At 36.0% G+C, this 26,652-nt stretch overlaps 1 protein-coding gene across 2 annotated transcripts in view; it reads left to right on the forward strand.

The window, feature by feature from the left end:
* Positions 1 to 21,035, forward strand: part of LOC126759057 (gastrin/cholecystokinin type B receptor-like) — a 103,712-nt gene extending 82,677 nt beyond the window's left edge. For both annotated transcript variants that reach the window (XM_050473638.1, XM_050473639.1), the window contains 2 exons: positions 17,874 to 18,258; positions 20,164 to 21,035. In XM_050473638.1, coding sequence (XP_050329595.1) covers positions 17,874 to 18,258; positions 20,164 to 20,563 — 785 coding nt within the window. In that variant the 3' untranslated portion in view covers positions 20,564 to 21,035. The remainder of the gene's footprint in view (positions 1 to 17,873; positions 18,259 to 20,163) is intronic.
* The last annotated feature ends 5,617 nt before the right edge of the window (positions 21,036 to 26,652 follow it).

Genomic DNA, 26,652 nt, shown 5'->3' on the forward strand with positions numbered 1-26,652 from the left:
TAATAACCGTAACCATTTTATAACCGAAACTCAAATTATGTTTTACTATATGATAACCAATATATAACCACTTTAAAACCAAAACTCACATTTTGTTTCAATATGTGTGTATGATAACTAATATATAACCATTTTATAACCAAAACTTAAATTTGGTTTCAATATTGGAGGGTTCTATTATATCGTTTTTTCTTCGCCTGTAAACTTATGAAAAGTGATGTTACGTTATTTTGCATTCTAGGTGACGATATATACATATACATACATATATATACATTTTAGGCCTACCGAGAAATTATTTTTTCCATAGAATCCATTGTGCGCTATGTTACTATGTTATCAAGTTCAATAACATGATTATTCGTGGTAAAATATATGATACTGTAAGAATTGGAGAAGAAGTTTACTCAGCAATACATATGTACATAAGTATAAATGTATATATTTGCAGGTGGTGCACAATTTCGAAAGAAGAACATTTTTATCGCATGCGACATTTTTGTGATTTCATAGATGTTGCAGTAATTTTGTCGCATGCGATAAATTTATCTTCTGTTTGGTATATTGAAAAAACAAAAAAAAACCTTGACAGTTTTTATAAAATACTTATATAAGATTTTACTGGAGTTTTTTTTTAAATTTCAAAGAATATTTTTATTTCATCACAAGGAAGATTTAATACTATCAAAAAAAATTAAAAAAAAAAATCAAGAAATAACAAAAATGATAGTATTGACAACATGTGGATCTACTATATTTAATAATTTGTATAAGAAACATTCTCTACCATCTCTCTACCTGTTTTTAGAGCTGTCCCTCAAGGAAACCATAATTAAGCTAGACCCTTCATTGTCTAAGGCCACACTGAATTATCGTTAAAAATGCATTACTCAATATACTTATGGCGCTTAAGTCAAAACCTGCAACTTGATATAAACAAGGCAGTATAATCTAAATCATCACCTAAAATGCAAAACAACGTATCATCAAAAAGAACGAAATTGAGTTTTATATTGCTTACGATTCACGACATCATATTACATACATATATATGCAGCATAAAATTTTCAGCTGGCGCTATCAGATATAACCAGTTTATAACCAATACATAACCAGTATATAACCAATATATAACCATTTCATAACCAAAGCTCAATTTTTTCGATATGAGTGGTTTCTATTGTAACGTTTTACCTTCTCCGGCAAACTTCTAAAAAATTATGTTATTTTGCTTTTAGGTGACGATACTCGTATGTAAAAGTATACTATACATATCATCTAAATCGCAACCCAACTTTTTATGCAATTTTGACATGTTTGGCATAAATCTGTGTATATATTTATAATTTAGTGGTTCTGCGGTTAATATTGTTATATGTACATTATTACATAAATTCGCCTATATTCAATATGTTTGGAGTAAGTGTCGCATGAGAAGCACTGATTGACGGTCTGATTATTAAACAGACATTTTGATTGATTTGACATTAAGTGGGAGCGAAGGAGCGGTGTATTACACCTATTGCAATTGCCCTCGGCAAAGGTAGTTAATATACGTAATAACGGTAATTTTAGCCTGTGTGCTGCAGCCCAATGCTTTGGTGGGTCTAATCCCAGGTGCGACTTAATTCACAAAGCATTTCGTCTATAAATAGAGCGACGGCAATTTTGGCATAATTTGATATGGCTTTTGTGGCAAACTTGTCAGTCTAATCAATTATTATGTCGGTAAATCAATACGTTTGTAAACATCTCGCTGTATTTAAATACATGAAGTTGAGGCAGGTTAATGTACATTGAATAACCCAGCTTGCTTCAGCTAAGAATGAGGAAGAGAGGCATTAAAGTGGTGAGAACTGGTGAATGAAAGCATAGTGTTTACTGTTTATTATCCATTATATTTTACCCCAGTATGCAACAACTGCAGAATACTGCCAGATACTTGAAAAACCGTATGTATGTGAAAAAAACTCACCTTAATTTCGTTTGTTCGGAGTATCGTTGCCTTCCGACAGTAATTCATGCCAAATTTCGTGAAATTATGGCTCAAATAAAAAAGTACAAAGAGTTTATATAGTCGACGAATCCTTTTGGCTGTAACATAATTCGTGGCAAACTTAATATGCCCTGTTCACGGTAGAGTTATTAGGGAAATTGAATGATTTAAAAAAGTCTCTAATTGAAAATATTAGGTAGTCGAAAAAGTCTTTTCGTATTTTTAATCAAACTTCAACTTTTTTATATTTATAATGAACTTTAATGAACCAAATATGTACCATTTTGGTCGACCACTTTTAGCCATTTTTTTGCTAGAGACATTATTCCATGCGTGTAAAACTTTTCTGCTTTTTCGGCGAAAACCTGCGACAAGTAGTTTTCACAGACTTATCTTGAAGCCTACTTTACTTCATTAAGAGAGTTCTGCATTGATCGAAACAAATGGTAGTTAGGACTATGTGGTGGATGCATTAAAACTTCTCAGCCAAGCTCTCCCAGTTTCTGCCGAGTCATCAAAGATGTGTGTGATCTAGCGTTGTCCTGATGGAAGACGAAGCCCTTTCTGTTGATCAGTTCTGGCCGTTTTTTTCGATTGCTTGCTTCAATCTCATCAGTTGTTGACAGTAAAATGTAGAATAAATCGTATGACTAGGCTGAAGCAGCTCATAATGGATGATTCCTTCCAATTCCATCAAACACTCAGTCTGAAAGAAATTTGAATTTGAATTGGATAGTCCAGCATACGTATTTTCCAGGACATATGCATTACACCCAAAAGCTTTTTACTTCTTCTTTATTGGCGACTTCCGGTATCCTCTGGGTAGCCTAAGAACATCCGTTTGAAGGCGAGCTAAGGTGAGAAGGCGAAACATCCCCTCCACAGGTTTGTGTGCTGGGTTTGGGGCCCGCCACGTAACAGTACCAATGAAAATTTATGGACAGCCTCGGATGAGAGACCCGCCTTATGATGACGAAAAGCTTTTTACTATATGACATAATAAATCGATTTATGAAATCTTTGTAACTTTCCGATTTATGGTTTCCCAGACACTTTTGGTCAACTTTCACAAAAACTTTCCCGGCGAGCTTTAAGATTATTTAGTTTTTCTTCAAAGCTTTTATACTTTATAAATTGCCGTGTTTGGTACCTACAACTATTACTACTGGCATAATTTTTGCCACGCTGAGTTTGGCGAATTTAGAATGTGTGACAAACACAGTGTTGACAAGTTTTATATAATGTATTATTGTCAATATTTATTTATTGTTTTCCCTACAACCTTTGAAGTCCTTATGGAAATATTCCAAAAATAAAATCTATAAAAAGTGTCTTGCGCATTTTGGAAAAATGCCTTAATACAATATATACATTTGTGGATTGAATTTAGTTAATTTCGAATTCGTTTGTTTCAACGAATATTTACTCAGGTGACAGAACTATAATTGAAAGAAGAAGAGAGTTCACTTTTCCCACAAAATTTCGATTTTCCAATTACAAAGAATACTCCTAGCTATTGAAAGTTCAAATTCAGATTTCAAAGTATATTAATAGATTTTCTGTAAATGCATATTTTAAATATATCTACGCTTGTATTAAACTAGTGGAAATGACATTTTTCACAAACCATTTTCATGCGCCTTTCAAACATAATTTGATTTTTGTTTGTATTTTATGTTATTTGTTGTTATTATGTTATTAATTATTGTGATGTTGATTACTTGATAAAATTTATTACTCATTGATATTACATATTTCTAAGCTAAAGAAATTCTAGAGAAAAGTTGAATATAAAAGTGTTTTAAGGAAAAACTTATTTTTTTCATATTTATCGATACATTTTATTGCTTCTTGCGGCTTTATTTAAAAATAATAATAATTTCGACAAATATATTGGAATATGGTAAAATAGATGTATTTACATACATATGAATGAATAATAACTGTTTTTAATTATGAACACATTACAAAAACCGTTAGTTGCTCTAAAACATAAATAAAAATTTATATTGCAGGCAATATAAACATTATTTTTTTTGTAAATGAAGCATCTGAACGCTTAATAACTTTCAATGAACTTTACTTGAAGAAAAAATTCAGGAAATATAAATTTATATATTTTTTAACATACATTTTTTAATGTAGTTTTAGTTCTAAATAATTTCATTTTAATAGCCTATCACGTTTTAAAGTGAATTTTTTTTAACACTCGCAGATATTTTATTTGAAATACTTCAATTGCTGTTTCAACCCTTATTTTCCCAGGTGGTAAATGTAAATTTCGACTAAGCTTTTAATATCATTACAATGTTTTTTTTTTTTTCTTTTTTTTATTAGTAGTCCATAATACCCTTAATAGGTGCTTATGCGCGTAATTATACAGATTTTTTAGACATTTTTTTCAAATACTGTTGTTAGGGGAGATGACTAGCTGATTGGTTAAGTATTGAATTTCAAAATTAAGCTAAACAAAAATGCCGATCAATAATTTCTTTCAAGAATCAAACACTATTCCTTATTGACAGTTTGGTCGCTCGGAAGGAATTCGGTGTGCACCGCACCTCGATAATCGAAGAAAACTGCTAACATATTATTGATTTTTGACCTGCTTTGAGGTGGTTTTTTCGGCTTCGGCTCAGCTTTGCCACGATATTCGGCTGATTGATCGTCTATTTCCGGGTCGTAAGCATAGATCCAAAACTCAGCGCCAGTAATTAACCTTTTCATGACATCCTGGTAGTCGCAAGGCACTAACAGACGTTAACGCGAAGCTGTTTACAAAAAAATTCAGTTATTTTGAAACCAATCGCACTTTCACTTTTCTTAGCCTCAAACGATCTTTCGAAATGGTTTTCACTGATCCGATTCGTCGAATCTCATGTACCAATCCCTTTATTTTATTAACGTATTGATCATCAGTTGTTGCCGATGACCGTCCTAAACGTGGTTCGTCGTCAACGCGTTCTCGATCCTTTTTCAATAATTTCTATCAATCAAAAACACTTGCTCGCAACAAACAATTATCAACGACGATCTTTTCCAATATGCCGAAACTTTCGCCACCAGAAATTTGATTTCATACATACAATTTAATGGAACTTCTTTGTTGAATAATTTCGCTCATTGTAAGAATCGTCGAATGCACCATATTTACAGCAGAAAGACATGCCTTACTTAACTACTTAACACTAATGATTATTTTGATGTGAAATTTGACACAGCTATCACTGATAGTCATACCAACCAAAAAAAAAAACATATCGACGAATAGCTTTTTGCGTGAAATTTAAATTAGAAATCCTACTATTTTTTTTCCACAACAGTATTTTCAAACTTTTGACCAAACAAAACATATCTAACAAGAGCAAATCATTTTGTAACCGAGTCACAAAAGAACACTCGGGAAAATTGAGTTTAGTTGCACAATAGCAACAAGACTTTATTAATTTGGAAAAATAAGCAAAAACTTATTGAGTATTACGGAGTGTCTTTGATAAAAAATGCTCAGTCTACAAGGTGCGTTCCGAAGTATACAGGACTTTTTGAATCTAGCGCCCCCTGGTGGCACCAACTATATGTCGACTAGTGCGTTATCTGCTATCTTTATCGATTGTCCAGTGAGAATTTCATGCCATTTCATTGATTGGAAGTGAAGTTATTGCATTTTAAGTGTCAGTATGTTTGTGTTATCGTTGCGAAAATGAGCTTCGAACAAAGAGCCAACATTAAATTTTGTTTTAAAACTTTTACTGAGACGTTCCAAGTGTTGAAACAAGTTTATGACGATGATTGCCTATCCCGTAGCAAAGTGCACAAGTGGTTTCAACGTTTTCAAAGTGGTCGTGCGGACATAAATGACGATCAACATGTGGGCCAATCAAAATACGTGATCACCGGAAATTCCATCGAAACTGTGTGTGAAATCATCAAAAATCAGCCGAAATCATCATTGAAATTCATGGAAATGGAATAGAACATCTCCAAAACATCGATTTATTGCATTTTGACTGAACATTTGGGCTTACGAAAGATGTGTGCACGGTTTGTTTCACACAAATTGACTGACGACCAAAACTTGCTCAGAATCCAACATTCGAATTACGACTATTTGACCAAAAATCACATTTTAACCATTAACCAGTCCCCGTATTCACCTGATATGGCACCGTGCGACTTCTTCCTTTTCGGAAAAATGAATTTGTCCGTGAAAGGAAGGCGTTATGCGGACGTAGAGGTCATTCAAAAGGCTTGCCATACCGGCCAACGAGCTAAAACACTCGTTCGACATTCTTTTGGACCGTGCAAAAAGCTGTAATGAAGCAGAAGGAGACTATTTTGAATAAAATAAATGGATTTTGCCAAAAAAACCATTTGTTCTGTTTTTTGTTTTTAAAGTCCTGTTTACTTTGGAATGCACCTTGTATATCTCTAAGCACAAAAAAAGTTCAACTTCAAATATTTTATTTACGCGAGTTTGTGAAAGTGAAACGAATAAAAAGCAGATATGACATTTATGTTGTATATATAACATTTACTTACATAATATATAGATTAATTTTTACTCAATCAATTTATATCAATTGCACCAATTTTTTTGATTTATACCAGCTGACGGTTCGTTTTATCCCCTTTTTCTCCGCTGAAGTATTGACACATACATATTTTATTTATATTACGATTATTTGAATCATTTCCTAAAATCCTATTATATAAATTTCAGAAAATTCACAAATGCAATAAAAAAATAATATCAATGTAATTTAGAACAGCGGTTCTGCGTTTATGCAAAAACAAGAACAACCCTAATGGGCTTATGCAAACAAAAAACTAAAGGCTTCCATGCAATTTGTTTAAAATACATGAGCTTAGCGATTACATACTGACATGTGTTTACTCTAAGCTTACACAAGGCTGCCGTTATTGCGGTAAATATTGGCGTTTGTGTATTGGTTTTTACGATTATGCCGAAAAACGTGCCGTTTTCAATTAAAAAATTCTCCAAAAAGCACAAAACAAACAAAAACAAAAAAAAACATTATGGAAAATAAAATTCAACAGATTGTAACGTTTTAAAAGTCTTCTATTAAAATGGAATTAAACTTAAACTCGATCACGCTTTTTGCGATTACTTACAATTTACCAACAAATTTCATTTTTTCAATGAATGCAGCGATTTTAAAGAACTAGTTCCACATGTAATTGGAAGCAAAGGCTTTGTGAATTTTTTGTAATTTAATTTCTGAAATAAATTAATATTTTTTTAACTCCACAGTTCGAAATCGTAAGAATACATACATTGTGAGGCAAATAATTTCTTCTTTTCCGAAGTCGAATTGAAAAGTAGAGCCAATTGTGGCTAGTAGAACTGCTTCACAGTTGCCAATAATATCACCTGGAGCCCATTGCAGGTTTATGACGAAATTCTTTTGGTGAAACTCTAAGGTTCTTTTAGAAAATCCTACCTTGTCAGCACACTCTTTGTCTAAACATGAAGGCTTACTTTATTTGCTGTAATTTCTGCTTGAAAGACACTGTATTGGTCTGGTAGATGGAAAGCTGATATTGCTGGAAAGACACCACCTCCCACTCAATTATCTAATTAAGAACCATCCGTATAGATGCTTATCCCTGCCTACAAGTCCCCCTTGTACGCTTTTCCCAAGCTTCTCTGGAAGAAAAGGCATTATTGGTGACCGAATTTACATAAGTTCAGTTCTATAGGATTACAGAAATTCGGTAGAAATGGCAACTTCTTAAGTACCTTAAAATGCTCCTTATAACAGGCGAGTAATAAGAAGACCTTCCGTCTAAGAGCTGACTACGCTGCCAGCTGCTTACATGCTTACATATGTCTGTTGACAGTAAATTAAAAATGACGTTTACTATCTGACTTGATGTTGTTCTTCTCCACTAATGCATATACACTAATCTTTTTGAATGCTTTCCATGCGGCGTACCGCGTATTTCTTTATTGGCCACCTTAACAATAGTCTTGATTTGATCTCAGACCAACCACTCTAGGCGACAAGATATTCGTTCGCATTAGAGTTGAAAAGGAGTAGCTAGAATTGAATTCATATAATATGTACATATAATAATATGAAGAATATGGAACAATTCTAAATACCATAAAATAATACCTGCTAAAGGCCATACCTAAAATTATCAGAGAGCTTTTCGTAAATTTTACAAACCAGTGCTCTAAAATGGATTAAAAATATTTAAAATATGTACATACTTTTCCGGATAACATTAAAATACTTGCCACAAACTGCAGGAGAATACCTCTTGAAATGTGAAAGGACGCTGATAACCGACGCTCAAAGTACCATGTTCAAATTACGGAATCATTTCTCATACCTGTTGAGCTAACTGTGGAAAGCGCGAAGAAAAGAAATCTCAAATCCAATGCTATAAAAGAAATGTTACATCGCTCCACCCTGAAAAACCACCATCTACGAACTAATTAGAGCTTTTTTTTTAGAGCTTTTACGTATGCCTTCTAATATGAGAGATCAAACCCGGTCAATAAAATTTGTGTTTTTTTTGCTATACTTGGGATCACCAAAATATTAAGTGATCCATTTCGAGGCTCCCTACTTGAAAGATAGAACATTCTTTCGCATTTATTTTTTTAAGATTATCTCTTTCAGATGTTGGCCGCGACTACGTCTCAGATGGTCCATCCATTGAGTGCAATTTTCGATGACTCGTTAGAGCATTTCAACTGGTAACTGGCCAGTGACATGCGCGATGTTTTGCTCCAAGACCTGGATCGAAGCGAAATCGCATGGACTTTAGGCTTTACAATTCCACAGAGGAAAAAGTCTAAGGATGTGATATCATACGATATTAGTGGGCAACGAACTAACCTAAAAGGTGAAATAATCCGCGCTTCGAAGTATTCTCTCAATAAATCCATTGCATGATGCGGTGTGGCGCCTACATCACGAACTTCAATATCAGACATCAAACAAACGTTTATGAAGATGCGATAATGGCGGCCACCGATTATTACGATCTCACCAGCATTTTTTTTGAAGAAATATGAACCGATGATCCCACAAACCACAACAAACGTTGTTTTTTCTAGATGAAATGGCAGCTCTTAAATCTTTTCAGGTTGCTCCTCGTCTCAAATGCGGAAATTTTCGCTTGGGTATGTACCCATTCAGCCAGAAATGGATCTCATCGGTTTTTGGTTCGATACCGTCGGATCTTCTCGAAACTTTTCAAGAGCCCATAGAGGGAAGGGATGTCGCTTGGGAAGGTCGAGCGACTTTCAATGTTAGATCTCGACGTAAAATGCGTCAAGTCGTTCCATACGTCAGTCTGAGTTGCTGCGAACGGTGCCGAATCGATTCTCCACGGTCTTCGTGTACACTCTCAGCTATTGCTGCTATACTTTCTTCACTTCGTGCTGCACGTCGTGATCTGTTCGCTCAAATATTAAGCAATAATGAATGCTGGATCTCAAGATGGGTGATGGTGTTGCGAATAGTGCGCTCAGTAGTCCGATTATGTTGACCATAAGTTGAGCGAAGTACGCGTAACACCTTCCTTACAGAACGTGAATTTCTTAATAAAGTATTACGATTTGTAAAGATTGTTCAGGGGTAAGTCTTTTCATGATGAAATGTTAAACAATATTGAACAAAAATAACATGACAGCTTGACACGAATCAAGATCTGTCAAAAAAAAGCTATTGAAAAAGTACATCTACTTGGCGCATCTGTTACAAGATGATTTGGTTTTGGGATTTGATCCTTTGAGGGTGTATAGACTTTTGCAACTAGGCAGTGGTGACTGTAGCCAAAGACGTCATCGAGAATGCATTGCTTCAAGTGCCAAGTGGTCTTCCAAATTAGCGACAATATACTTGTATACTTTATCGTGGCTCGTCTAAAATTGTTTATGTTCCGACGCTATCAGTCTGAAGAAGAACATACCAAATATCTTTTCACGTTGCTTCTGATATTATTTTAAGCTCATTATCTGCGATAAAAATTACACCAGAATAAGTGCGCATATCAGTTATTGTCTCAGTAATTCAACTTAAACAAAAGCTTTACTGATTTTCGTCGGCTTCAAAATCAGTGAAAGACTTTATACACTACTCTATAGTCTTTCAAGAACCGAGTGCAAATACAAGACTCTGAAAAAATAAACTCGTCTCACGTGTGTTTTCATGGTTAAACTACTTATACACAAAACAATATATGTATAAGTTAAAACTTTTCAAATTCTATAAATAGCTTAACCCACAGACCGCCTTGACCGACTTGAGCCACATTCGCTTGCCACTGTAGCATTCGCAAGCAATCGTGTGCGCTTAATTATACTTTCAACACCGTCACTGGTGTCTGGCAACTTCAAAGTCAAAACAACAACTTTGGCAAAGAAAAGTGAGAAGCGAAAAATAGAAATACTGAATAGCACAAATTCTTCGGCAACAGAAAATTTTAACTTTCACTAACTGCATTAAATTTTGGTCTCAAGCCAAAGCTTACATTTCGGCGAAGTACGAAATAAAGAGCAAACATTTCGTGACTGCCGAAAAATGGCATATTTGCGTGCAAATATTCGGGCATATTTATTCCATATGCTTAACTGCACAAATTTTTCAGCGCGAATTTTAAGTAAGTAATCAATTTATCTAAGACGTGCCTCCTTTACAGCCAGCTGTGTTGAATCTGGGGGAATTTCACGAATGGATTTCCGTAAGGGTTGGCGGTGACTTGTATTTATTGCGCTCAACAGCCGAGCAGGAAGCGGCAAAGCTGCCAATTTTTCACCACATTTTCTTTCTCTGCGCAGACAAACAAAGTAGAAATTGAAAAATTCCACACATTTTCGTTGGCGAAGAAGCCAAGAAGCTGCGAAGTCGCGGAATGGGTAAACGTGCCGCTCAGCACTTCTGCGGTATTTGTATCAATTTGGCTTCGAGCAAACGAGTTTTCAATGTGCAAATCTGCTTTGAAAATTAATACGCGCACACAGCTGTTTACAGTTACTCCACCGCCGCAGGCTACAAGCTTACGCTGACAATGCGCTTACAAAGTGAACACAGTGATTTGTGTTTATGCTTTTCATAAGCGCGCAAGTGAGCGTTTAAGCACAGCTGACGCCACAATAGATTTATAAATCGCTGTGATTTGTAGCACTCAATTGCTTCTCGCTCATCCATGCCGCAAATATATTTTATATTTACAAATCTGTGTGTGTTTGTTGTTGGTTGAAGTGTAGCCGGCTGTTGGCAATGACTGTTTTTGCTGCATTGCAAGCGTTTTTCACATGAATAAAACATAATTTACATAACACAAGCTAATATTTGTTTATTTCGGTTAATCAATTGCATATGTGTGTGTGTGTGTATATACGTGTATTTATGTCATTTATGACTTTCGCAAACTGGAAATATACAAATAATAGCTAGTTTAGGTTTTACAAAAGTCACTTCACTTCATTGGAAGAAGAGAGAGAGTGTAGAGAGAAATGTTGGTTTTACCACTAATGAGGGAAGAAGACAGATTCAGTATAAGCTTAGCATTAGTCGTCTCAATTTTGGCTACTTTAGACATAAGAAACGACAATTTATGCAAGAAGCTAGGCCTATGTTATGGAAGTGCTTCATCAGCTGAGTCTGAGTTTATGCCTAGGGAGATTGATTGCATATTTAAACCTGCTGAGGTTATAACCCCACATTGGCAACTTGGCATGCTGCATGTCTTGTAGTTCCTTGTGGAGCAGCAGTGAAGGGTTCAGGTCTTACCCTGTTAATGGTTGCCGCTACTAGATGTCAGCTGACAGCTGTAGTTTACCTACAATTCTCATTTTAATTTGCCACCGCATCGCGCATCACTCATACGCCCTGGCATACACTAAGTAATATAAGCTTGTATGGTACTGTCCTGCATGAGGTCAGCCGTTTCAAATATTGGCTTCTGGCAATTTATGTGAATAAACCAATTACACTGGCCTACAAAAAAAATTATTTGGTTTGGTGCAGCTCTATGCCCATCAGTAGTCGGTATAGTAGGTAGGGTGAACCACATTTTCGCTACTAGATGTTTTTTTCTTTTTCTTATGAACAAGAGCTGATATTGAAAATGTGATTCTCTATCAACTCACAAAACCAGTCCAAAAGCGATTTAAAATCTTCCCAAAATAAAGTGTAGGCCAATGTAGGAGGAGATTGCTTTAAGTGCCGCTTGACTATCGTTAAATATGTTTATACGTTCGTTGCGATAATTGCGTTGGAAGTTTATTCCTATGCATCTTTGCCTGCAAAATGCTCGTAAAACTTCCTATAGTATAGAGAGTTTGGTGCGTCGCAGGACCTCTGCACCGATTCTCTACGACGTTTTCGAGCCGCCAGTGTGCCATTTGATTGTACTATCGCTAAGTAGTAGCTCCAGAGTGAAATCATTCAAACCAGTAACCTTGAACTTCTTAGTGAAGTAAACCCTTTTGTAATGCTGTCCCTTGAGAGAAAGGCCAATGGTATTGTACCACTTAAATCTTTCATCCTCTGGGGCGAGATTACCTTACCTCTACCTCTTCCTACTGCAGGCATTTGTAGTAGGGTGTGAGCTCAAACAAGATTTAAAGGGCTGCCGTCGGACAAGTGCGCATTGAAGATACATGGGCAGCTTCGATAGTTGGAGTAGCGACACACAAGTGTAAAGGTCTTAACCAAGTTTAATGCGATGGGTTTTATATAAATAATCTTTCAGGTATCATCTGCAAATGTGGCAATTCTGCAAGTTGGCTGTAACGTAGTACATGATAGTCCCTGCTTGATTCTGAAGTCGCGATGGCTCAGGTAAGAGGCAACTAGGTCAGTCGTATAATGTGGAAAGAGAAGTTGTATTTATGAAGTAAGCCATTTTAACATACTCCATCGTACGCCTGGAACACGCCAAGAAAAACAGCTATGCAAATGTGCTTTTCTTTCAGAGCATTTTCTATTATGATTGTTATTCGTTGAACTCGATGAACGATTCGGAATGTTGAGATCTAAATCCAAATTGATTGGTATAACGCCCTCATATTCAATTATAGTCTTCTTAGAATTACAGCTTTGAGTAGCTTTAGCAAAATAGGCAAAAGTGAGATTGGATCATATGGCGAGACCTCTTGTAGGCTTTTTCCAGGTTTTTGAACCGTATTGATTTCAGTTAGCCTCGATGACAATGGGACATATTTGAGATTTAATGAAGTGTTTGTTTTCGCATTTGAGCCGAAGATATTCATGTAGGAAAGTAACATCTTACTTAGTAGTTAATCTCCAGCTCCGACAGTCACTGGAAAAGTACTTTCTGTCAAACACATAATAACTAATGAATATGCTGTTCGATTTAAGGCGAATATTTGTGACCTACTTCAAACGCATATTTTTTTACACCTTCTACTCTCTTTGACTCTGGCAAATGAATCTATTAAGCTTTAAATGTTGTAAACATGAAAGCGAGATCTTCATTTTAAAGCTTTCCTTAAAGGAATGAAGTGTCAAAAGCACTTACAATTTAATTGCAAATTTTAGTAATCGCATGTAAGCCTTTCTCCGAAACAACAGTAATTGCCTTATGCTTATATAAACGAATGCGTACGTATATATGTATGTATCAGACATTAAGACAAAATGAGATTCAATTGCTAAACAAAGATTGTGTTAGCTCTAACGAAGTACATTTGTATATCTACATACCTACATAACTACTATAAATATCATTTGCACTTCAGGACAAGTACTCTGGAGCGATTAAGCAAAAAGTAACGTATACGTCATGGTGTCTCACCAGAGTAGAGTATATGCAGCTGCTACTCAAGTAAGTCTATAGGTATAGATACGTTCACGTGGAACTTTGTCATTTCACGCTTCAAAAGCCCTCAAACTAGTGACAGGAGTGTCTGTGAGCGTTGAAAGCGTCAACATTTTGAACACGAGCCAACTGAAACAGCCTGCAGGTAGTTACGGTGTGTCTTTTTTCGCAAGAAATATGACATACACACATATATAAAAATCTAAGTAGACTTAAGGCATTAAAAGCGTGTTGATGCCAAATATTGCTTGAATTATTGTTTGTACGGCAAAAGAGGCTGAAGAAGTCTTTGCACTGCAGCGCTAATCATATTTAATCAGCGTAAGCCGGCAAATCATTTCACGGCCGAATGGTTTTTGAGCATGAAATAGCCAATAACATTAAACCCAAAATAAGCTCGTTACGTTGCGCATCATCAGCCTTCAACTATTTTATACTATAATTGCGAAAACTTGTAAGCAACAAAGAGCTGCCGGCACTTATAATTATAAGAGAAAAGTAGGCACTCCAGGAGCTGTTTGCCATTGACAGTAAAAAATATGAAATAAAAGCATTTTCACGATTCAAGATGAAGGTGAAGGTAAATGTTTAACGAACGGATATGTACAGGAGAGCTGAAAAATTATTTTAAATCAATAAATACTTGTAGTATATTAAATTTTTAAAGATAGTAAAGTATATTGGAAGTAAAATGTAAATTTTTCTTTATACTTATGTAGTAAAATTGGAATTTTTACATCACTTTAGAACGAGGTCTGTATAGTGATAGTGGAAAATAATTAGATTTTGTCCAATACAAATATTGTCAAGAAATAGTAACTCAATTCTAAATTGTATTAGTAATCGTTTCTCCGAAAAAATTCCATGATTTTATTGCTTCCATTGAGAGTACAATAAATTTTTTCTAGACAGTATTTCTGCATTTAATAAGCTTAAATCAATCTTTGCCTAATATAAGAAAGAGCCAGTACTATTTGCGAAGATGCTGGAACATTTCCCTATAACTTTCATGTTCATAACTAACACAATGGCTGTTGTAAGGGAGACCTACTGTTGAATACATACTAACATCATTTTTCAAACACAGTTAAATAGTTTCCTTTTGCTTTTGTTGGCGTACTTGGATCAAATCGGCCAAGTTATTTTATACTTGAATGTGTAGTTGTAGTCCAGTTTAGGATAGCTGATCGCAGTATACATCATTTACGTAGTCGTACATTACTATGATCAGCAAAGAAGATAACATAACTGTCGTGTTAATTGAAAAGAGAGAGCGGAATATGATCTTGCAGTTGCTATTATAACATATGATAAATTATAGGCTGACAATATTTGAGTACTCAAGTATGGTAGATGCTTGCTTTTTGTATTCTAGCGCTGTTGTTAAGTGACGGTGTCCCAACTGAAATAAGTGCCTAATTGGCAAATTTGTTTAAGGAAAATGGAAGCAATACTTCCTGAGCTCTGAGATCTCTACATCTCCGCATACGAACCACAGCTCATTTAGATACCCATCTTCATATATGGTGATATTACTACGTATAACCAAATTAACTCTTACTTCAGCATCTAAATTCCGTTAATGCGCTAGCTGAAACTTGTGTTCTTTGGTTTACAATTTAATACCAAAAAAATCTGGTGTGGATTGGTGAGCCAGAAAAAACTACACGTTTTTCAGAACTATGACATACCATCTGGTCAAATTTTTTGACCAGAAAAAAAACTACAATTTCAGACACTATACCAAAGCTTAATACAATTTTCCAAACAATTGTTACAAGCCTCGGCCTCGGATGGCCGTCAGTGCTTTGGGCGAATTTAGTTTTTTCGGTTATGGCTCATTTGTGAAGTTCTATCCATTATATTGTTGGATTGTTTTGACATCATATTCATAAACCAGCCGGAGTGCGGAACTTTAATCCGCTAAACCTAACCTACTGCCAACCCATATCTCTCCCACGGAACCACCGGATTAAGTATTAGATCATGGCAGAGAGAAAGACTTTAAGGCTCCCATATTGTTCATCTATCCACGATAGAAGTCCGGTATCAACCTGTGGGTCCATCGTCCTTTGAGTGAGGTTTGCCACCGTTGCTGCTACATTGTAATGCCTTCGGTGCTCTCCTATTTTTTTAAGCAGTTGGTTCTTATAGCTGTCCAATCGAGCCAGTTCGTATCCCTGGATGTCATTGGGCGGCATACTAGCTAGAACTTAAGCAGCGTCGCCTGATATTGTTCGGAAAGCTCTTCTTACACGTAAAGCAGTGAGCCTATGCTCAGCGTTTATTTGTTTTGCATATGCTTTTATAGCTAGTGCCTGTATCTATATTGGTTCTGCATATAAAATTATGGAACTCATTGATTGGTTGGCTGGAACGCACGCAGCCCTTATTGACCATCATTTTTGATAAAGCAAGTAAACGCCAGGTGTACCTTAAATTTAAGACTTCCGTTTTTTGCTCAGCCAACTCTAAACTCATGGTAACAAACTATTGACACAGACCATTAATGCTATCATTGCATTTGAGCCGGAGATCATCTAGATGTTTAGCTACTGCTACCACTATGAGGTCATCCGTTTTTTGCACTGATGTATTATTAACACTCCGTCCTACAACAAAATCTATAATAGAAGACCTCGAGATTGTGTAGCCTGAGTCCAATAAAACGACCTCGTTTTTGATAATCTTCATGCCGAAATATAAACAACCAATCTGGCTGAGTCGATCCATAACAGAAACCTCTGCTATCTCTCTGATTTTCAAGCACAATGTCTTTAACTTTTTCGATGTTTTCGTTGAATTCACCTTCATCCAATGCTTGGTGTCACTTAAATACTCGTGTTCGTGATAAAGTAGACTCCGCAAAACAATTCTGCAATCTTTTCAACGATTTCATAGTCATAATTCCACTGGAAACACTTGAAATATTGTGTTTTTAGTGGAATAAGAAACTCGTTGCTTAATTTATTTCATGGTAAAAATGGCCAGACAAACTTTTTGCGCCATAAACAAACAGCTGCCAAGCACACACTACTGACAAATAACCTAAAATGAAGCTTAAGAAAGGTTGTAGGAAAAATTATTTATCGATTCGGTTTACACCAGCAGTATTATACGGATAATAGACTGATTCGACATACAAATGCTCCATATGACAGGACAGGTCTAATGAAGAGCACGACTGTTCCGATTTCAGTATTCAAAGTCTAGTATGGTATACATCCTGCCTTACAATTACCAAGAAGCTAGTTGAGATGTGACAGCTACAGATAAACCGAGCTGTGTTTCATATATTATCTTAACAGAAAGGGATAGAACAATATTGATGGCTCAGCATTATTCAAAAAAGATGTACTTGCGTCTAGTTCAATAATCATGGCAGCAGTCATTATTGCTAGAGCTGTGATGTACTTATTATGAGAGTCAGCATGTGGATATTGTTTTATGTAAATTAAATGAACTCGTTCCGAACTTGGGTTTCATAGCGAGGCATACTAATTTGAATTTGTTTGTAGGCTTCATACTGAGCACGGCAGCACTCAGCCTCGGGAAAATTAACATTTCAATATGCCTTCGGCACTGTTCAAATTAAAGATTGCTACCTGCTGGCACTTAATACTTGCAGAACTTTTCATATGCCAGAAAATTACCTTCACGGCTTCTTCATCCCAATCAAAATACGCTCAGTACCTGTCAGCCACAGTAATCATTCATAATTGAAAGGCAGAGTCTATAATTGCGCCACTTTCGTTAAATCACTTCCGATTATTATTTACGCTCGCTTTCGCCGCCAGTCAAATTGCACAGGGAAAGGAGTTTATCACACAATTTAACGGTACTTGACATCCATCTCTCAACAACGGCCTTCGGCTGATGGCAGCGTGAGGCGTCTTCAATTTGCATTTAAGTGTTTACGCTTGAGAATGTACACGACACCGATGCTGTCGGCACTCTCGGGCTTATGCACGTTTTCATGCCTTTTCATTCTTGGTCATTTCTGGTATTTATGCAATATTAAATTCTTAATTCATTTCAATTTCAATTGCAGACGATATCGTTTCGACGCCAGCGATTGCAACCACGGCTGTATCGCATAAGCGCAAGCTGCTAACGGCGACAGATGGACGCCGTCATTTGTATTGCATGCGTTCCGGCTCGATAAAATCACTCAATCACAACAACAACGATCGCAACGGCGGCCTAGGCAGCAGCAGCAAGAGCACATCGACGTCCTCATCGATGACGGTGATTAATGTGCCGCAGCAGCAACGTTTCAAGCTTTATCAGCAGCGCCATCAAAGCCAACAGCAGCTACATCAGCACCAACAGCAACAGCAACAGCAGCTGCAAATGTATATACAGCAGCAGGACATCGAGCGAAGTAAATCAACGTCAACACCGAGTCTGCGGTTACACGATACCGCATTAAGGAGGTAAGGCCGTGGAAAAATATACATATTCATATTATTTATTGTTGTACACATTTCGGTGGTGATAGGTATGAATATCGCAGTAAATCGCATAGCTATGAATCGAAATGAACTACAGGCTTCTAAGTATGTGGGTCAAGTTACACAACAGAGCCACAAAGTTTAGGTACTGGAAATTCAGTATCAGCAAAACTCGGGATCCCGTGATTTGCTTTATGCTTAGAAATCAAATTACAAGTATTTGCCTCATTGTTGTCATGGTAATCGCTGAATCAAGCCAAGGCATGACACAATCGTATGGAATTATTTTCCGGTACCGATAGCAGCCCGGTGGTCGTTTTCCAATATTCAAGTGAATTTTTGAAAAATGTCCTGACCGAAAACCATTTCGTTTGGTGCAAATTGTGACCTCTTACAATCGCATAAAGTTCTTTGGACCACATAATCTCAATCATCTCAAGCAACACAATTACCTTTCTTACAAGGGAATTTTTCAAGCTCTGAAAAAAATTATCTACATATGTATGTATGTTCGAAATGCGAAAAAATTACAATAACTAAATTTGCGCTATTTAATTTGCAAAAATATGAAATGCAGTTCCCGATCCCGAAATTTCTGGACTACAAAAATTGTATTCCGAACAAAATATTTTGAGATGCTTTTTGAAACTTTTAGAAATAAGGTCCTTTGAATGCCTGATAACGAAAACATCGATCCCGAAATTTCGGGATTACAAAAATTAAATCCCGAACCTTTTTATTAGTGATAATACTTTCAGAAATAACGAAAATCGAAATCCTGTTAACGAAAACCTCGATACCGACATTTCGGGACTGGGAAAAATTTATTCTGAACCCTATATCACGTAATTTCATAAATAAAGAAAATTTAATGCCGAAATCGATAACGAAAACCTAAAACCCGAATTTTCGGGACCATAAAAAAATTGTCCGAGACCCGAAGCTCATAAACAGTTACATCGAAAATAAAAAGCATTTAAGCATTTATTTTAAGTCCAAAACCTTTAGTTTTCTTTTTTAATAAATCTGGACTCTACAAATAAATTCTTACGGGATTTTAAACATCTCACTTCCTAAAAAGCCAAAAACCTCGATGGAATTATTGTGAATTTAGCAAGGTTCTTTCATAAATTAAGAAAACCAAATGTCAATCCCGATATTTGAGGATTACCAACATACTTCCATATCATTATATAACAATAGAAAACTAATTCCAAACTCCAAATCTCGCGATTTTTAACATTTTCTTTCAAGAAAAAATAAAACACTCGATCCCGAAATTTCGGGACTGCACAAAATATGCCTTGATTCTGAAATTTTAGGCATATGCTTTCATAAATGAAGATATCCTAATGTCAGTCCCGATATTTCGGGATTACCAACAACTTTCATACCGTATAACACAAAATGATGACAATACAAAAAATAATATCAAAATCAAAATCTCAAGATTTTAAAAATGTGCTTTCATAAAAAAAGTAACACTCGATCCCGAAATTTCGGGACTACGCAAAATATGCCTTAATTCTGAAATATCGCAATTTCAAGCAAATGCTTCCACAAATAAAGATATCCTAAGTGAGTTCCTAAATTTCGGGATCCCCAACATACTTAGCTATCGTTTGTTTTAATGTCGACTTTTCCGCCAACGCGCCGTTGAGCCGCTGCAATCACTTTATGACACGTGCCACGCTATTTGGCGAAAACTCGATTTAAATTTAATGTAGCACATCAATAGCATTCAAAGCGAGATTTATTGCACCGCCACTACCACACACCATTCACCAATTTATCTTATAAACGCTGCCGCCACTTTTATTTGATTTCTTATACCACTTCTCTTCTTTGTTTATTTCATACACACACACACGTGTGCGCTGCGCGCAGATCTAACAAAACGAAGAGTCTGGAGAGTAAGAAGCGTGTCATCAAAATGCTCTTCGTGCTGGTGTTGGAGTTCTTCATCTGCTGGACACCGTTATACATCATCAACACAGTGGCGATGTTCATCGGCCCGGTGATTTACGAATATGTGGGCTATCGGTGGATACCTTTCCTGCAATTGCTCGCCTACTCAAGTAGCTGTTGTAATCCAATTACGTACTGCTTCATGAATGCGGGTTTTCGGCGCGCCTTCCTCGACACCTTCAAAGGCATCCAGCTGAGCGGTGTCTTATTTCGACGCAAAAACTCATCCAACAACTCGGTGGCGGGAAACTCGATTATAATGGCCAACAGCGGCACCATAATGACCACAAACACGGTGCTCGACAGTCCGCGGCTCTGAGGGCAAAAGCGGCGCCGTCCAGGCCCGAATTCCAAATGGCAACGACAGATGTCTGATTCGGTGTAGGCGGCTTGATTGCCTACGTGGTTGTGTGTTTCAGTGTTTCTAAGTGTATATGTGTGTTTTATGTGTAAGTGTGTGGGTGTGTGATTGTGTGGATGTGGGTGTGTGCTTGTGTGTGGGCGTTTGTGAAATTTATCGCAACAGATTTTAATGTTATTATCCATAATTGATATTCGCATGTATGCATGTAAGCAGCACATAGTCCTAAATTTGGCTAACAACTTAGCATAAGCTGTTATCTTAAATTAAATACTGTTATTCATCCATTCAAATGTCGGTTGTAAATATCAGCTAAAATTAATGAGAATTCATTGAAAAATTTGTTAAGAATCTAAATTATCATAAATTCAATTAAAACTCGTTTGAGCGATTTAATATTGCTGTGTGGCTCGGCAAGTGTTAATTGAAACTGAAAATTCAATTAACCCGTACATAATGCGTTGCATATACTTTGCATGTGTGTGTGCATATAATAAACACATACCAAAATTGTGATTTTCAAGGATGTGGCAGCCAGAGTTTCGGCGAACTAGGTTTCACATTTTGGCTTTTATATCAATCCTAATACGATTAGAGTGTACCATAATCAATAACCAACAATAAATATGACTAATTGTCGAATGATAAACAAAAATTTACAGTTTAGCCAAATATTCCTATGTATTTGTAAGCCATGTAAATATATATGTACATTTTAAAATTGTATCTATATTTGTATGTACAGTTGTTAATTCATCCGATTGTCCATGTTACTTAAAATACATATAAACATGTACATGAGATTCGAAATCCAACAATTTTCATTCATTTTATTCCAATTCGCTTTTAAATATTAGATTAAGCAACACTTTTATTTTTATGCTGTAAATTGAATAAAATGTGAATTTAAAAAAATTAAATGTCTTTATTAATGCTATTGGAGAGGTTTTCTTAGAGGTGTCTAGGAACCTATTTTTCAGAGTACCAAACGAAAAAAAAAATTTATTTGATCCACCCTAATATGCATTGATGTTTGACGATGAATATCTCGAAAATGCTTAACTTAATCGAAAAATCATAGTAGACCATTTTAATAGAGCAGTAAATTTCCTACAAAACTGTGAATTTCATCATTCATAATAATTTTTTTTCATTGAGTTATAAAATTAATAAGAAATAAAGAATTTTTCCAAAAATAGTCAAATTTCAACCGTTAATATCTTTTAAACGGTTGGGTTTATGAAAAAATCATAAGAGACCATATTTTAGAGCATTCAATTTCCTACAAAACCTAATTATTTATATTTTTTCAAGTAGTTGGAAGCGAGATATAAATTTTTCTATCTGATAATAAGAAACAATAGAAAACCGTTAGGCGGAGGACGTTCCCGTTACAATTAAAAACTCATATTTGGAGAGGCTTTCTTAGAGGTGTCTAGGAATCTATTTTTGCGAGTACCAATTGACAAAAAAAAAATTTTTTTTTGAATCACCCTAATATATATGTATATATATAGTATATACAAGGTCTGTCGCAGGAGAAACAGCACTGTTCAAAAAAAACAACAAAAAATTAATATTTTTCAAAAGTTATATTTTTTTATTCAAAGTAGTTTCCTTGTGCTTCGTTACAGCGTTTAGCCCGGTCTATTAGCATTTCAAATGAGTGTTTAAGGTCATTTTTCGGAATGCTCTTGAGAATATCGGTCGTCGCCTTTTGGATAGCTGAAATGTCCTGAAACCAGTGTCCTTTCATGGGCAAATGAAATTTTCCAAATAGGTAAAAATCACAGGTTGCCAGATCAGGTGAGTAGGGTGAGTGATTAATGGTTAATATGGAGTTTTTTGTAAAAAAATCAGTAACAAACGTCGACCGATGACACGGCGCATTATCGTGCAACAGGCGCCAGGACACTGCCTCACGGTATTGTGGTCGAGCACGACGAATGCGTGACAAAAGACGCTTCATAACACCAAGGTAAAACACATCATTAATCATTTGGCCAGGACAAACTCTCGGTGTACAATACCCTCGAAATCGTAAAAACAAATCAGCATTGTCTTTATTTTTGACTTCTGAAGACGACCGACTTCTGATCGTCACAGAGGCTCTCACGACCTTCTTGGAATCGCTTAAACCACTCATGCATCATTTGAAATGTTTCAGTAAACGTTTTCCCAAGTTTAAAACAAAATTTAATATTTGCTCTTTGTTCAAAATGCATTTTACGACCGATGACCAAAAGCTGCTGTCACTTTTTCATAGATAACATCGATTGTAGTTAACCAATCGTCTTAAAATTTTTACGAAATGTCAACAAGAGATCAAATTTTTTATTTCATATACCCACTAATAGGTGGCGCCACCAGAAAGAGTTATATTTAAAAAGTTCTATTTCTTTTGCGACAGACCTTGTATATTAATGCTATTAAAGACAGAGGACTGAACTGGCGAATAATGGTAAGATATGTATATATTTTACTGATTTTTGACTATTTCTTCCCCATTTAGTATACAAGAAAATAGTTTTTTTTGTAATTTTTCAGCCAATGTCTTTCAAACTTTTGTGAATATACATAAATATATATTTTGACAGCTCGTGACAGCCATGTTTGTTTACAGATTTGTGTAAAATTTTGTAAGCGTGTTCAGTAAGACTTCCCATTTCATTACGTCTCTTTTCACTTTGCTACAACGGTTGAAAAAATCATCTTCTCAGTTGAGGTCTCACTTCTGGCTTAATAGCTTCGTCAACAAACAAAATTGTCGCAATTGGGGTGAGTCAAATCTTCGTGGGGTTGAAGAAACGCAATTGCATCTCCGAAATTTTCTCCATTTGGCGCGGATTATGGTATGGCGGCATCAACGGGCTTTATAGCTTTCGAAAAGAGGCACCAAATGCCGTTACCATCAATAGCTAGCTTTATAATCAGAGCAGATTTATATGCACGAAAAATGTTGAAAACAAGCACTTATAATACGTATGACCAAAAACCCGTAAAATATGCATTCAAATACAACGCAAGCTTAAAAATTAATTAATTTTAACCAATGAAGATCGCATTTGCAAAATTTTCATGTTTTCGAATACCCATTAAGTATAAGTTATATAATTTTACACATCTGGTTCAATATCACCCTACACATTACGAGTATCTCCCATTAACTGGACAGCTGTAGTGCTTCATGATTTTTATTCCGTTTTAATTTATCGGTTGAGAGATGGGAGTACCGATTATGAAGAATATCCCATCTTCTACTGCCAACTCAGTTTCATATAGATGCGAAGGAGCATTGAATGATTCTGGAAATCATCCTTTCAATATAGCCGACGTCATCCAGGCGGATTTTGAACTTTTATACTCGCTGAGGTACTGCAAGTTTTTAAAGCACCGTGGATTATTTGGCTTCCCAATTGTCAAGATTTTAACTTTATGAGATTCAGTGAGTTGAGTTGAGCAACACAAAAACGTAATTTTCCACTTCTCCGATTTTACAACTGCGGATGTAAAGCTGAATTCGAATACCCAATATTTTTTTGAACTTGTGAAGACAGCCATCACTGGCTTTCATTAATTTTGAATACAGGTATTTTTTTCGGAAATAAATCACTTATTGGTCTTGCTACCAATCTTTTTTCCGAATGTTGAGAAACGAGAAAATAGAACAATTTTTATCAAATTTGAGTGTTTTATTTAATTTTAGCAGCACGTCGTTCGTGTTGGTAGAAACTATACGCCAAAAACTTTTCTCAGCATGAAATACTGAAATTTTACTAATATGAATCATAAAACTTTGATGATAGGCTCTGAGCTTTATGTACGCTCCCAACGCGACACACAAATTTTTCTTCCTGACACTTCTTTCTGTTTTCAAACCTCAAAAGGTCACTCGCTGAACTGAAAATTTTAGTTTTTCCACCGATTAGGGCCACAGAGGTCTTTAAAGACCGTACTTTTCAGACGAGTTAAAAAAAATGGAGCATCACTGAGCCAAATATATCGAAAAATAAATCGGTATTGTTGAAAATAATATAGGAATGTTTTGGGGAGTCTATATTAACACGAATACGAGAATTGGAGTGCCACAAAGCGTTCAGTGAAGGTTGTGAAGTCATCGCAAACTTGCGACCATTCACCTCTTTTAAAGACAATAACATCGAAGGAGTTATGAAACAATGCGCGCAAGTCGTCGTATTGCTATCAGCGGGATAGAAGAGGGTCTCAACAAATCTTGGTTAAGGTTGTAGGTATCAAACGTGCCAATGGCAGACTCGTACCAAAAAACCTGCATTTTTTGCAACTTTTTAAGTAAAGGTCACAAAAGAGAGTCAGGCATGACAACGTAGCTGAGGAACCTACATATACATTTCATTATTGGTGCGAAACGTGGGTTTATGAAATGAGGTCGAAACTGTCCAACATATTAACAAATGGTGCTCCAAAAATTAAACAAAACTAATAAATCCAAAAATTTGTTGAAGGCCAACTGAGCCAATGCTTATAAAAAGGGCATGGAAAATTTTTTTAAGCATTGTCATACCAGTTTTGGCTCAAAAATTAACTACTTTGAATAGATAATAATAAAAATTTTTAAAAACGTCAACCTCTATTTTTTTTATACTCTCGCAACAATGTTGCTAACGAGAGTATTATAGTTTTGTTCACATAACGGTTGTTTGTAAGTCCTAAAACTAAAAGAGTCAGATATAGGGTTATATATACCAAAGTGATCAGGGCGACGAGTAGAGTCGAAATCCGGATGTCTGTCTGTCCGTCCGTCTGTCCGTCCGTCTGTCCGTCCGTCCGTGCAAGCTGTAACTTGAGTAAAAATTGAGATATCATGATGAAACTTGGTACACGTATTCCTTGGCTCCATAAGAAGGTTAAGTTCGAAGATGGGCAAAATCGGCCCACTGCCACGCCCACAAAATGGCGGAAACCGAAAACCTATAAAGTGTCATAACTAAGCCATAAATAAAGATATTAAAGTGAAATTTGGCACAAAGGATCGCATTAGGGAGGGACATATTTGGAAGTAATTTTTTTGGAAAAGTGGGCGTGGCCCCGCCCCCTACTAAGTTTTTTGTACATATCTCGGAAACTATTATAGCTATGTCAACCAAACTCTACAGAGTCGTTTTCTTCAGGTATTTCCATATACAGTTCAAAAATGGAAGAAATCGGATAATAACCACGCCCACCTCCCATACAAAGGTTATGTTCAAAATCACTAAAAGTGCGTTAACCGACTAACAAAAAACGTCAGAAACACTAAATTTTACGGAAGAAGTGGCAGAAGGAAGCTGCTCCCAGGCTTTTTTTAAAAATTGAAAATGGGCGTGGCGCCGCCCACTTATGGACCAAGAAGCATATCTCAGGAGCTACTAGACCGATTTCAATGAAATTCGGTATATAATGTTTTCTTAACACCCTGATGACATGTACGAAATATGGCTGAAATCGGTTCACAACCACGCCTTCTTCCAATATAAAGCTATTTTGAATTCCATCTGATGCCTTCTTTGTATAATACGAGTATAAACATTAGGAACCAATGATGATAGCGGAATAAAACTTTACACAAATACGGTATTTGAAAAATATGTAAATGACGGATAATGAAATCTCGATTATCACTTTACCATGCGAGAGTATAAAATGTTTTGACACCCGAACTTAGCCCTTCCTTACTTGTTTTTGATGATTCTGAGCCAAGTTTGTCTCTTTTCATCATTCTTAACAGGAACCGTCCAATCTCAATATCGTAGAACGGTCTTTTTTAAGAATTGTTTTGAATGGGTTCCTTGGAGTTCAAGCATCACCGATAGCAGAAGAAGAGTGCGATATACTTACGGAATCTACAGGGACCCCAACGCAACTTTGTTTGTGGTACTGCAATAGACTAAACTTCTCCTTTTCATATGAACCTATTTTCATATCAAACCTATGTATGTCCTGCATGTAATGAGTTCCCGCAAGACTCTAATTATATCTTTGCATGGTACCTGAAACCAGCACATCTAACACCACTCATTAGGTCATTT

This window comes from Bactrocera neohumeralis, chromosome 5 (assembly GCF_024586455.1).
Source record: "Bactrocera neohumeralis isolate Rockhampton chromosome 5, APGP_CSIRO_Bneo_wtdbg2-racon-allhic-juicebox.fasta_v2, whole genome shotgun sequence".
In the NCBI taxonomy this organism is placed as follows: domain Eukaryota; kingdom Metazoa; phylum Arthropoda; class Insecta; order Diptera; family Tephritidae; genus Bactrocera; species Bactrocera neohumeralis.